Below are 14,557 nucleotides of genomic sequence, written 5' to 3' on the forward strand. Positions count from 1 at the left end.
AAAATAATTGCTTCCCAGTTGCAATCTTAATATATATAAATATCGTGTCACGTTGTTTGTCCGCGATGGACTCCTAAGCTATCTAACCGATTTAAATCAAATTTGCACACTGTGTGATCCAACCTGAAAGAAAAGATAGCGTCTCTGTGAAGTTTCGTTGCGGAAAGAGGACCAGTGACCGATCAATTCGAACAAATTCTATTCACGGTTCGATTTTCATGAAATTTGGTTTATAGGTAGACCTTTGCCTAGATTAGTATTTACGATACTTTTTTCGGGAAGAGGACCAGGGACCGATCTTTTCGAACAAATTCGGTCCTTGGTTTGATTTACCTGAAATTGGCCATATAGGTAGCCGTTTGCCTAGATTTGTTTGGGAAATGGAGCTAGGGCCGACTGGGGCTGGGACTTCGACTGGGACTGGGAGTGGCACTGAGACTGTGACTGGGAAAAAGGGATGGAGAAGAACTAGAGAAAGGAGAAAAGAGGAAAGGAAACAGAGATAGAGTTAGACGTAGATAGAGAGATATTGGATAGATGTAGCGTAAAAGAAGTGAGGCAAAGACGTAGAGGGAGAAAGAGACGCAAAAAGGAGAAAGTCGGAGGGAAGAGTGCATAAAAAGGTAAGAAAAGGGAGGAGAGAGGGAATGGGAGAGTAAGAGGTAAAAACTGCAAAGCTAGGGCACAGCAATGTCTGCCGGGTCTGCTAGTACATATATAAATATATGTAAGTGCAGCTGTCGATATTTGCCTACAAACAATAGCAATGAAGTATATGTACATAAATATATGTATATACATACATATGTGCACTTATACTACAGAAATACCCAGGAGCAAGGCTGGCTAAGCTGGGAAATCCTCAATTTGGATACCATGAAAACTTCATCCGCAGGAAAAAATAGCACCGACAGTGGCTGGATTCACATGGATAAAAATGAAAAGAATGTACATTTTTAGTTCGAGCATGACTAGCACCGAGTTTGAGAACATGATTCTTGGGATGACCATTGAAGCACAGGGTAAACATTTGCTTATAATATGTGGAAACTTCAATGCAGGGTGAACTGTATGGGGTGGTAGGAGGTAGGTTTCTTCTCCAAAGCCTACATCCTTGAGGCTAGAACTTCTAAATGAGCCAGAGAAATATACTGTAACGAATTTTGGGAAATTCCGCTTATTTGAAACCTTCTGCTAACGTTCGAATCGCTAAACTTTTGAATAAATCACTCCAATATTCAGTATTGCAAACTGGTCTTTATTTAGATTACTTTGGGAGTAGGACTTCACGATTATACTTCAAAACCAATAGCGTGTTTAAATCAAAACTGATTAGTCATTCCTCAGCTTGCACTGCTTTTATACTCCCTGTTACATCCAAAGGTCTAGACGTTTCACCTTCTAGAATCGTTGTATCTTATGCTTGGTAATTTTAGTTATATGCGTGTGTATGTGTGAGTAAGAACTTCGGCAGATGACTGCATGTGTGTTTGTGTGAGATATCTCTTCACTTCGAGCTGCTGGTTATGTGTGTGCATGTACTTCTCGTCGCCTTCCATGTATGTGTGTGAATGATGATCAAATTTATGTGTTCATGTACTTCATGGGGCAGAAGCATGGACCATGACAACAGCAGATGAAGCGGCTTTGGGAGTGTTCGAGAGAAAAGTTCTTCGAAAGATTTATGGACCTCTACGCGTTGGCGGTGGCGAGTACCGAAGAAGATTTAATGATGAGCTGTACGAGCTATACGCAGACATCAACATAGTCCAGCGAATTAAAACGCAGCGGCTGCGCTGGCTAGGCCATGTTATGCGAATGAAAGATGATGCTCCGGCCAAGAAAGTGTTCCTATCGGAACCCGCCTATGGAAGCAGAGGTAGAGGGCGGCCCCCACTCCGTTGGAAGGACCAGGTGGAAAACGATTTAAACTCCCTTGGTGTGACCAATTGGCGCCGGTTCGCGGAGCGAAGGAGCGACTGGCGCGCCTTGTTGGACGGCCATAACCGTTTAGACGGTTAAGCGCCAATTAAGTAAGTAAGTAAGTAAGTACTTCTAGGGCACAGAAGTGGTAGGCTAATTTTCTGTTAAAAAATATTTTTATAATAGTTTCAAGAATTTTCTATATTTTTTTCATGTAAAATTAACTCACTTTACTATAAAAACATTATGCAGCCAAATACAACTTTCAGAATAAATTCATACGGAGTATTTCTGAGTACATCGGTGTAGTATGAAAATAATAGTAAATAAATCATGTTTTTATGGTGTAACATATACAGATTTATTTCGGATTGATTCATCTTACTTTTAAAAATCAAAGCATTTTCAATTAGCATAATTTATAAAACAAAGATGCATAGACATCTATTTCCGCTAGTTTCATCTCATTGAGTGTAATACGAGACTGAACATAATGTCGTCAGCCAGTTAATAATATTGTATCATAATATCTCAGAAAATAAGAATTTCACATTTCACCAGTTTACAATAAAAGGTATATATTTTTTCTTTTTATTCCAATTTTGGTGCATATATTCTCTATACTAAACTAAATTAATGGATAACATTCAATCTACTCCGGTAAACAAACTTAACCATTCCAAAATTTTTCCAAATTACTAAATAAATTATAAAATTAAAAATTGCTTGAAATAAATGTTTCCATACATTTAAAGCAATACGGACAATCCCCGATTAACTCATACGAACAGACAACATTTGGTTAATTCGTTGTAGTTCTATAGATAGAACAAAAATAGAAACAATACCAAGTTTCTCTGAAACCGCCTTACAAACATGCATAACTTCAACACATAATTTACATACGAAGTATGTGATGTGTAGAAGAATATATGCAAAAGAAGGCAATTGGGAAAAACTTTACAACAACTAAGGCATGACGTAGCTGAATGCGTTTGTAACCATTTCAAATATCGTAGGAGTGCGGGTTCGACTCCCACTCCCGGGAGAAAAGGCTTTGAAGAGATTTACAAGGTATAATCGAAACAGCTGTCGCCTTGTCCGTCCTGATGTCATGTTGTTTAAATTTTTCCCAAATTATTAAATAGATTAACCATTCCTTTTTTATATCCGAGTATACAAATTGCGCATTCGCTTATTAAAAATAAATTGAAGCGATCACTATAGCTATTTTTTATATAAAAAATAGCCGCGATTCAAAAATATCCATCACTATTCTCACTGATTCTTCATAATCGCTGTATCGGCCATCACTAGTCACAGTTGACCCTTGAGCGAATGAAGAAAAGAGCTAAAGGAAAAGGGAATTCATACGTCATAAAAACAACTGATCTAATATTAAATGCGCATTGCCAAGTTTCCTTTCGTGATTTGTGATAAATGAGTTACTATGTGGACTCATGTAACCTTATAAATGCCTTATAAAGTGTGTGAACGTATACATTTATCTAGGGCGTAAACGAGCTGTCAAATTTTGTATGAAAAATCATTTACACAATTTGTATAAATTTACGCGCACATTTCATTGTGTAAACGCGATAAACTCAAAGGAATGCAACCTTGCACACATTACCAGGCATTTTCATCAGAAATCTCCAACATCAGCAAGTAAAGACGTTTTAGTTTTGATTTTTCACTTAATCTTGGAATTTTTTAATTTGTATAACAATCAAAAAAATTTTGTTTGGCAATAATACAGCTGATAAATAATCAAGTTTATGAAGAATATTACTAGGTGCGTTCATATAACAGTGTGTGTAAATGGATATAATTTTACACCTTATAAGTTTATATGCTTTCATGAGTCCCCCTACTGATTTCTTATCGATGAGCTTATGGATTGTTATCGAAAAGTTATCGATTTACTGTCAAAATTTATCAATAATTCATTGAAAAGGTAACGATTTGTTACCAAAATGTTTCTTATGAAAAAGTTATGGAAATGTTATTGGACATTTATGGATTATATATCGAAAAGTTATCAATTATTTATTGAAATGCTATTGCTAAGTTATTAAAAGGCTATTGATTTTGGATCAAAAAGTTGTCGGAGTGTTACAAATTTGTTATCGATTGGTTTTAAAAGTTATCAGTTTGATATCAAAAGTTAACAATTTTTTATCGGAGTGTTACCACTTTGCTATCGGGGACTTACCAAGTTGTTATCGACCACTTATCGCTTTGTTATGAAACACATACTGTTAAAACTTAATCTGACTCTACGAAGCCGGTGGCTCGACCATAACAATTCGTTGTCGATAATAAAACAATAACTTCTGTAATTATATCGGTTTTTTTAGATAAGAAGCAGACGAAGCTCTTCTCAAAAAGCCCAAAATAGGTATATGTTTTTGGTAAAGTTTCCTCTGTTAGGCGAGCTTTAGTTAACTTAAAAACATTACTTTCCTATACGTACGTCTGTATATTTACACATCGTACTTCACAAGTAGGTACTTGTTTTTTTCTTTCTGTCGATAAAATGTCTTCAACGATATGCATCAATAGACTGTTCACCGGGTCCCTAGGAGAGCTTTATTATTTATAAATGTAAACATACCTTGGTATAAATTTTCCTATACTTTCTAAATCGGCCTTCCACTGCATAGAGCCTCTGCGCACTTTATCCAAAGATTCTAGATTCGAAAAACGTTTCCATTTTTCAGGATCACTTTTTTTTAAAAGTAGACAACGTACAGTACCCATGCATTGATACAGTGGATGAGGACTGGTAAACTCTTTTATTGAAACCTGTAAAATTGCAAATAAAATATAAATGTATTTTATTATAGTGTGCTGTCGATAGGATTAACCCATTTACGCTCTCTGTACTATATAAACGACACCAATACAAGCCATGCCTAAAACTTTGCTACGACTTTTATAACAAAACTATTTAGATGTGAAGCCACCTTGTAATATTATCTTCGTTTTGCCTAAGATTACAGATAAATTGGTATAACCGATGACTCCAGATTTTGACATTTGCACATGCAGTTTTCACATCGGAGTTAGTCAGAAGAAAAGTTTGCGATTTTTCATTAAAATATTGGAATTACCATTTAAATATTCATAATTTTAAAGTGTAAAAAGACAAAGCTAATCTTATTTAGTTGATAATAGCCTTGCATCTACTTCCAATGATAAGGTGTTCAAAATTAGATCCCTGCGTGACCTATTGATTCAAAAGTTTTGTCAGAACGGGATATTTCATGAGGACATTTCGATCGACGAATCAATGATAAAACATTATGGCCACCATCCCTCTAAGCAATTCATTCGAGGTAAGTCAATTACATTCGGTTACAAAAACTGGGTAGCAGCCAGTTCTGATGGTTACTCCTATGTTTTTGATGTATATTGCGGAAAAACATCTGTCACCTCAAAAGGTCATAGAGTTGTCAAATCGTTGTTACTAAAAGTGCCTTCGATACCTGAGGAACATACAATTTATTTTGACAATTTTTTTACTAATTGTGATTTACTGCGAGACTTGAAAGAAACTGGATATAAAGCAACTGGAACAATGCGTGAAATTCGCATTGGTATTCGTGGTAAAAATGGTGGTGGGTTATCTTCATATACATACTTGATATGAGCATATCTAACACTTGGCGTACTTTATCTAGCGAAAATAGGTTCAACCAATTGGCTTTCAGAAGGCACATTGCTCGGAGCTACCTTAAGAACCGTAACGTAAACAAAGCTCATCCATCCGGCTGTACCGTAGCAGGTCCAAACAGGAACAACGGAAATAACCCTGGAAAGCTTCCCAAACAGCTACGATATGTTTTGTGTCATACGCGAATAAAACGACAATATACAGGATGCCAAAAAACGTTATACATTGACAAAGAATGTTTTAAAATATATCACTCATAAGTGCCCGCTGTACTAAATAAAGTACACCCTCAAAAGTCAACTTTTATCACTTTTTCGTAAATTTGTAATACTAAACTTAATTAATGTGATTTTTAAGATGACAAAACTGCAAATAAATATAAAAAAATACTAACGGTCTTTGTTTGGGCGTAAATGGGTTAACCCATGAGTTTCCACTAAGGCATCGAGTCCCGAAGATATTTTGCAATCGCGGGATTTCGGGATTTGAAAATGACGGTATTTTTCGCGATTGTTCGGAGAATATTTGTCAAAAAGAATTATGTAATGTATACAAGTACGAGTAGTTGAACAAAAATCATTTGAACATTTGAAACATCTATATAAGGCTAAAGTTTACCAGGAAAAGAGGATCTCCGATGGTTTCAGATTGAAGCTTAAAAACCAATTAACGATGTTTAAATTTGCAATATGAGATTTTGAAGAAATCCTCAAATCCAGGGATTTTTAAAAATGTTATATGGGAATTCGGGATGGAAAAACGACTCGAAAGGCCTGGGATTCGGAATTGGCATTCCCTCGATACCTTAGTTTCCTCTCGTAACATGGCTTTCAGAAAATGCAAATATTTAAAATTTTCGTTTCCTTACTGAAAAACTAATTAACATAATAAAAATTGTAACTGTTTTCAGTCGTCTAATACCCGTGGAAGTGTTGGTCCTCTTCATTTCGCGGTGATGCTCCCCTACTCCTACCTCAAGTGTATGCTCCCATTAGCCAAAAAATTTTCAGCTAACAAATAAGCTCCGGTTTTTCAGTGCGAGCTTAAACTTTAGTTAAAGTTGAGTCGAGTTTAACCCCTCCACTTCGACCGCTTAAGCTGAGATAAGCAGCTTAATGTTATGTTATCGACCAAAGGGAGAAGCCAAATCGTGAAAAAAACATGGAAAAATAATTGACATACATCACCTCTTCGTCGATTTTACAGCCGCCTTCGACAGCACGAAAAGTAGCTGCCTATATTCCGCTATGTATGAATTTGTGAATTTGGCTAACCAGCAAAACTTATACGGCTGTTACAAAATATCGTTGAGCGACATCATAAGCTAAGTCAGAATTGGTAAGAACCTCTCCGAGCCGTTCGAAACAAAACGAGACTTCAGACAAGGCGACCCCCTATCGTGCGATTTCTTTAATTTGATGCTGGAGAAGATTATACTAGCTGCAAAACTTAACTCTCTCGAACAAAATTCTATAAGAGCATGCAATTACTTGCGTATGCTGACGATATTGACATCGTCCGCCTGATCACCCGCGCCGTAGTTTCTGCTTACAACAAGCTGAAAAAAAAGCGCAAAAGATGGGCTACATTGTGAGTGAGAACAAATCGAAGTACCTGCTGTCATCAAGCACAGAGTCTTCGCCGTTGCGCCTTGGCAACCAAGACACTGTTGGCAGCCATAATTTCGAAATAGTAAAATACTTCGATTGGTTGGGAAACAGCCTTAACGCAAACAAAAACCACATCTTTGATATCCAGTATCCAGTGAAAAATTACTCTTGCAAATAAATGCCACTTTGGACTAGGCAGGCAAATCGAATAGTAAAGCCCGGCAAATGATAAGCACGCTCTACAAGCCACTGATCGTACCCGTTCTGCTATATGGTGTAAAAGCATGGATCAAGCAACATCAGATGCAGAGGCTCTGAGTGAAAAGTTCTTCGAAAGATTTAAGGGCCTCTACGCTTTGGCGACCGCGAGTACCGAAGAAGATATAATGATGAACTGTACGAGCATTATGCAGACTCCAACATAGTCGAGCGATTTACAATACAGCGGCTACGTCATGCTATGCGAATGAAGGATGATGCTACGGCTAAAAAAGCATTCTTATTTGAATCCGCCTATGAAAGCAGAGGACGTGGGCTACTCCCATTCCAGAAAACGATTTAAATTTCTTTGGTGTGATAAATTGCCATGCATCGTGACATGCCAAAATTTTTGGGCTACTGCTATTTTCATGCTCAAGAAAAATGCAAAATTTTTCTTGAATGTTTGCTTTTGATCTGCGTACAGCGCTTAATAATACCAAAATGTAAGAGTATGTATGTATTCTGTTTTTAAATACTTTTTATATTTTTTATACCTTTCATGAAAATGAAATGGTATATTAATTTCGTCACGAAACCCAAAATTGTAAGTCCTTAAAGGAAAATAGATATACCCAACATTAAGTATACCGAAATAATCAGGTTGAAGAGCTGAGTTGATTTAGCCATGTCCGTCTTTCCGTCTGTCTGTTTATATGCAAACTAGTCCCTCAATTTTTGAGATATCTTGATAAAATTTGGTGAGCGGGTGTATTTGGGTGTCCGATTAGACATTTGTCGGAACCGGCCGGATCGGACCACTATAGCATATATCCTCCATACAACCGATTTTTCAGAAAAAGAGGATTTTTGTCATATCTTACTCAATTTAATATATTGAAGCTTCAAACTTCACCATATAATTTCATATATTGCACACATTGTTGCCTGAAAAAATTGATGAGATCGGTCGTATATATAGTATATATGCCCCACAACCGATTGTTCAGATAATAAACTTTTCGTAATTACTGCCCTATTTTAAGAGCTAGAGGCTTCAAATTTCAACGAATGCTTACGTATATAGAATATATTGTTGTCTGAAAAAATCATAAAGATCAGTGGTATATATAGTATATATATGGTGGTATATATAGTATATATATATATATATATATATATTTTCGCAATTTTAGCTCCATTTCAACAGCTAGAAGCTTCAAGTTTCACCGAATGCTTACGCATATGGCATGTATTGTTGTCTGAAAAAATCATAGAGATCGGTTGTATATATCTCATTCAACCGACTGTTCAGATAAGCAACTTTTCGCAATTTCTACCCCATTTTAACAGCTATAAGCTTCAAATTTCACCGATTGCTTACGTATATAGTATATATTGTTGTGTCAAAAAATCATAGAGATCGGTGATATATATAATATATATATGATGGTATATATAATATATATACTTTTTTTTGCGATTTCGGCCCCATTTTAACAGCTAGAAGCTTCAAATTTCACCAAATGCTTACGCATATAGCATATATGTTATATCACAGCGGTTTTGCAGTTCCCGAAATGGATCTATACAACGAGCTTTGGCAGTTGTCTAAAATTTTTTCTTTCTTCTATTCTAATTTAAAAATTTTTTCAATTAAGAAAAAATGTATCATAACAATAATAATGATAAAAAATTATTTTTAGGCCTTGAGCTCGATTCGAACCCGCGATCTTAAAATCAGTAGGCCGATATAACAACAAAAATTGTTAATACATCCCAGAGCACGGGGAAAGTGTCAATAAAATATGACACTATGGCAGCATTGCCAACAAACAAGTCCAATTTTCACAGCCATTCTGCAACAGATGTCGCAGTGTTGTGAATATCAATTGGCACGAACCAGAATAGAAGTAGGATTAATGAAGACAAACAAAAAACCGCTGTGATGGCTGAATGGTTATAGCAGCGGCGCCTAAACGTTGCCGATGAAGGAATTTAGCAGTTCCCGAAATGGATCTATACAACGAGCTTTGGCAGTTGTCTAAAATTTTTTCTTTCTTCTATTCTAATTTAAAAATTTTTTCAATTAAGAAAAAATGTATCATAACAATAATAATGATAAAAAATTATTGTTAGGCCTTGAGCTCGATTCGAACCCGCGATCTTAAAATCAGTAGGCCGATATAACAACAAAAAATGAAATGGTATATTAATTTCGTCACGAAACCCAAAATTGTAAGTCCTTAAAGGAAAATAGATAGACCCAACATTAAGTATACAGAAATAATCAGGTTGAAGAGCTGAGTTGATTTAGCCATGTCCGTCTGTCCGTCTGTCTGTTTGTATGCAAACTAGTCCCTCAATTTTTGAGATATCTTGATAAAATTTGGTGAGCGGGTGTATTTGGGTGTCCGATTAGACATTTGTTGGAACCGGTCGGATCGGACCACTATAGCATATATCCTCCATACAACCGATTTTTCAGAAAACGAGGATTTTTGTCATATCTTACTCAATTTAACAGATTGAAGCTTCAAACTTCACCATATAATTTCGTATATTGCAGATATTGTTGCCTGAAAAAATTAATGAGATCGGTCGTATATATAGTATATATCCCCCACAACCGATTGTTCAGATAATAAACTTTTCGTAATTACTGCCCTATTTTGAGATCTAGAGGCTTCAAATTTCAACGAATGCTTACGTATATAGCATATATTGTTGTCTGGAAAAATCATAAAGATCGGTGGTATATATAGTATATATATGGTGGTATATATAGTATATATATGTAGTACATATATATATATTTCCGCAATTTTAGCCCCATTTTAACAGCTAGAAGCTTCAAATTTCACCGAATGCTTACGTATATGGCATATATTGTTGTCTGAAAAAATCATAGAGATCGGTTGTATATATAGTATATATCTCATTCAACCGATTGTTCAGATAAGAAACTTTTCGCAATTTCTACCCCATTTTAACAGCTATAAGCTGCAAATTTCACCGATTGCTTACGTATATAGTATATATTGTTGTGTCAAAAAATCATAGAGATCGGTGATATATATGATATATATATGATGGTATATATAGTATATATATTTCATATTTCTTTATTCAGTCTATGATTTACAAAAATCTTACAGACTATATTAAATATTATTAAACATAAGGTTTATTTACAGTAAACTTAATTTAAAATGGAAAATAACATATTTTTAAAACTTCGACGAGATATCGCAAAATCAATACAATAATTATTATTGATTGAGTTAATAGCAATTAGAGCGCGAGTGATCGGGCCATTAAGTGCGTAATTAGATCTAAACTGGTCAATTACAAACATAGTATATTGGCGCAAAGTCCGTGATGGAACATAAAAGTTCAAAGACTCTAACAGTATCGGGCAATCAATATTGCCATTGGAAATATCATAAATAAACATTATAGATGTAATTAATCTTCTACTTTATGTGTGAAGATTAATTAGCTTACACCTAGAGATATATGGAGCAAGAGGCAGATCGAAGTTTATATCGTATAAACAGTACTTCATGACTATTTTTTGCCCAGTTCGACTATCTTATTGTGTACCTCATAATAAGGACTCCATATTATGGAACCATACTCAAGCCTAGGCGGCCACCGTGGTGTGATGGTAACGTGCTCCGCCTATCACACCGTATGCCCTGGGTTCAACTCCCGGGCAGAGCAACATCAAAATTTTAGAAATAAGATTTTTCAATTAGAAGAAAATTTTTCTAAGCGGGGTCGCCCCTCGGCAGTGTTTGGCAAGCACTCCGGGTGTATTTCTGCCATGAAAAGCTCTCAGTGAAAACTCATCTGCTTTGCAGATGCCGTTCGGAGTCGGCATAAAACATGTAGGTCCCGTCCGGCCAATTTGTAGGGAAAATCAAGAGGAGCACGACGCAAATTGGAAGAGAAGCTCGGCCTTAGATCTCTTCGGAGGTTATCGCGCCTTACATTTATTTATTTATTTATACTCAAGCCTTGACCGCACAAAGGCATTATATAATAGTTTTTTAGTATATGGGTCCTTAAACTCGGATCCATTTCTTTTAATAAAGGCCAGTAAGGAATATGCTTTGGGGATAATACAATTTAAGTGCTCGGTGAATGTAAAAGACGAATCAAATACAACACCTAAATCCCGAATTTTATTCACCCTAAGTAACGGCTTATTAGAGACATAGTAAGACGAAATCAATTTATTACATAATTTGGAATAAGTTATGTAATAACATTTGTTGGCATTCAGCGCAAGCTTATTTTTACAGCACCACTCATTAAAATCATTTAACTCAGAATGTAGTATGAGAGTATCAGACTCGTTCTTGATTCTGAAAAAAATTTTCAAATCATCAGCGTAAAGGAGATAATTGCATTGCTTGAAACAAGCACTTACATCATTGATAAAGAGAATAAAGAAAAGTGGGCCAAGGATACTACCTTGGGGCACACCTGAGGTTGCTACATAAGGCGATGACTTTACGTTGTCAATAACAACAAAATGTATCCTATTGGATAAGTATGAATAAATCCATTGTAAAAATGTTGAGTGGAAAACCATTTTTCGCAATTTAGCCAAGAGAGCTTTGTGCGAAACTCTGTCAAAAGCTTTGGATATGTCCGTCTATATGCAGTCAACTTGACAACCATGAGTAAAAGACGAGATGCAGTAATTGGAAAAAACGACCAGATTAGTTACTGTTGAACGCCCCGGAACAAAGCCATGCTAACATGGGCAAATATAACGCTTAACTGCGGACGATAATTTAAACATCACCGTTTTCTCAAAAAGTTTTGAAATCACGGGGATCTTCGATATTGGCCGATAGTTTTTAACGTCAATTTTACTACCACTTTTATGAATAGGTTGAATAAAAGTAGTTTTCCATTCATCCAAAAAGATACCAGACTTTAATGATAAATTAAATATATGCAACAAGGGCTCTGCAACGGAAGCTACACATTGCTTCAGGAAAAAAGATGAAAATTCTTGATAATCACATTGCTTGGAGCTCTTGATCGTCTGAATACTTAAGATAATATCATCAATATCTAGAACTAATAGGAGAAGTCGAAACAAGACGTTATCTCATTCAACATATCCCCGTCGTCATTCCACAGATCATCAATAGCAAAGTTTGCTTTAAAAAAAAGGACGTGCGGCACCCGGCACTGCCGCGGTAAAGCTATTGCATATTATCAACTTATGCAATTATAATATTTATGCAACATTTTGTTTTCTTTGATATTAATTCAAGTTTTTTCTTTGATATTAATTCAAGTTAACCTTTTTAAGCGTGGTGACCGATAAGAAAACAATTTTTTTACTTTTATTGAATAAATGAGAAGTTAATATTTAACTTTCACTTTAACTTTAACTTTATTTTTAACTTTAACTTTCACTTTAACTTTAACATTCACTTTAACTTTAACTTTAACTTTAACTATAACTTTAACTTTAACTTTAAATTTAAGTTTAACATTAACTTTAACTTTAACATTCACTTTAACTTTACCTTTAACTTTAACTTTAACTTTAACTTTAACTTTACCTTTAACTTTAACTTTAACTTTAACTTTAACTTTAACTTTAACTTTAACTTTAACTTTATCTTTAACTTTAACTTTAACTTTAACTTTCACTTTAACTTTAACTTTAACTTTAACTTTCACTTTAACTTTTAACACCTGCTACTGCAAGGGAAAAAGCGTCGGTCAGCTCACCCAATGTCGTTGCACAGCGCGCTGTTGGGAAGGAGAAACGTGCGACTCCGCCAAGAGGCTCACTCTCCTACACAAGCCTCGAAGGGAAGAGCCAAGACGAACTGCTGGAGTACGCGGTATCAGTGCTGCGCGAGATGCAGGAAACCGCTCTCAAGCAGAAGACCGTGTCCAAGGACATAAAAACCGGTATGGCTCTTCTCGAGGAAGCGTTAAGCTGCATGGGATCGTTAAGGGCCCAAAAGGTAGATGAGAGCAGAGAATCGGGCCGAAAAAGCAAGAGGGCACGAACGAGCTCAGATTCCCACTCGGAGGACTTGGAAGCCAAAAAGAAACGAGATGAAAGAACAAATACGCTTTCACAAGGTGAGTCTTGGTCCATTGTAGCGCGCCGGAGGCTGAAACAGCGGGCCCAGCCAGCCAAGCAGGCAACCCCCGTCCAAGCTCCTAAAGCTCAAAAACGGGCGAGAAAGAGGAGACAGGCAGCAACTTTCGTGGTAAAACCTGTGGAAGGCAAAAGCTATGCCCAGGTACTAGGGGCCATACGCGGCCAGATCCGCCCTAATGACACAGGTACGGTGGTACGGTCAGTACGAAAAACCAAATCTGGTAACGTACTGATTGAAACGGCGCGCTGCAGTGACCGGACGGCCTTCAGAGCAGCTATAGGTAGTGCAGTAGGAGAGGTCGGTGAAGCACAACAGCTCTCCAAGCGGATGAAGTTGGAAGTACTTGGCATGGACTGTCTCACAACTGAAACAGAAATCCAAGACGCAATAAGGAGGGAGGTCGGAAAAGAAGAAATCACTAGACCTCTCCGTGTCTCTGTGTTCGCAGCAAACCAAAGAGAACAGAAAATGGCGGTCGTCGAAGTGGACGAGAATATTGGCAACGCCCTACTAAAGAAAGGTAAAATTCCTATCGGATGGATACAGTGCCGAATCAGACAGCGAGCAGAAGTACAACGCTGCTTTAGGTGTCTCGGCTACGGACACCGGAAGGCAGAATGCAAGGGTCCAGACAGGAGTAACGCCTGCTGGAAGTGTGGGCAAAGCGGCCACAAAGCTTCGGCCTGTACCGCAGCTCCAAAATGTTATCTGTGTAATACACAGAAGCTCGATCATGTCCCTGGATCTGGAGCATGCAGCATTTTCAGAGCGGCACTCGCTGTTGCAAAGGCCAAAGTCTCAATTCAATAGTGATTAGTTTTATCCAAGGCAACCTAAACCGGAGCAGACTTGCTGATGAGCTACTACAACAGTTGGTCTTAGACCATAAAGCTAACAGCGTTATCATCAGCGAACCCTATAGAGCCCGAAATGATTGGCATATAGACAACACCGGCACCGCCGCAATCTGGATGACAGATGCAAACGCCAATATT

At 36.8% G+C, this 14,557-nt stretch overlaps 1 protein-coding gene across 2 annotated transcripts in view; it reads right to left on the minus strand.

Moving 5' to 3' along the window:
- SmydA-1 (SET and MYND domain containing, arthropod-specific, member 1) overlaps window positions 1-14,557 on the minus strand; it is a 91,314-nt gene that overhangs the window by 51,251 nt on the left and 25,506 nt on the right. Inside the window, exon 3 of one of the 2 annotated variants that reach the window (XM_067777754.1) lies at window positions 4,541-4,731. The exons of the other annotated variant lie outside the window; for it this stretch is intronic. Within the exon in view, the coding sequence (XP_067633855.1) occupies window positions 4,541-4,731 (191 nt within the window). The remainder of the gene's footprint in view (window positions 1-4,540; window positions 4,732-14,557) is intronic. 2 annotated transcript variants of the gene reach the window in all.

The sequence above is a fragment of the Eurosta solidaginis genome, chromosome 3 (assembly GCF_040869045.1).
Source record: "Eurosta solidaginis isolate ZX-2024a chromosome 3, ASM4086904v1, whole genome shotgun sequence".
In the NCBI taxonomy this organism is placed as follows: domain Eukaryota; kingdom Metazoa; phylum Arthropoda; class Insecta; order Diptera; family Tephritidae; genus Eurosta; species Eurosta solidaginis.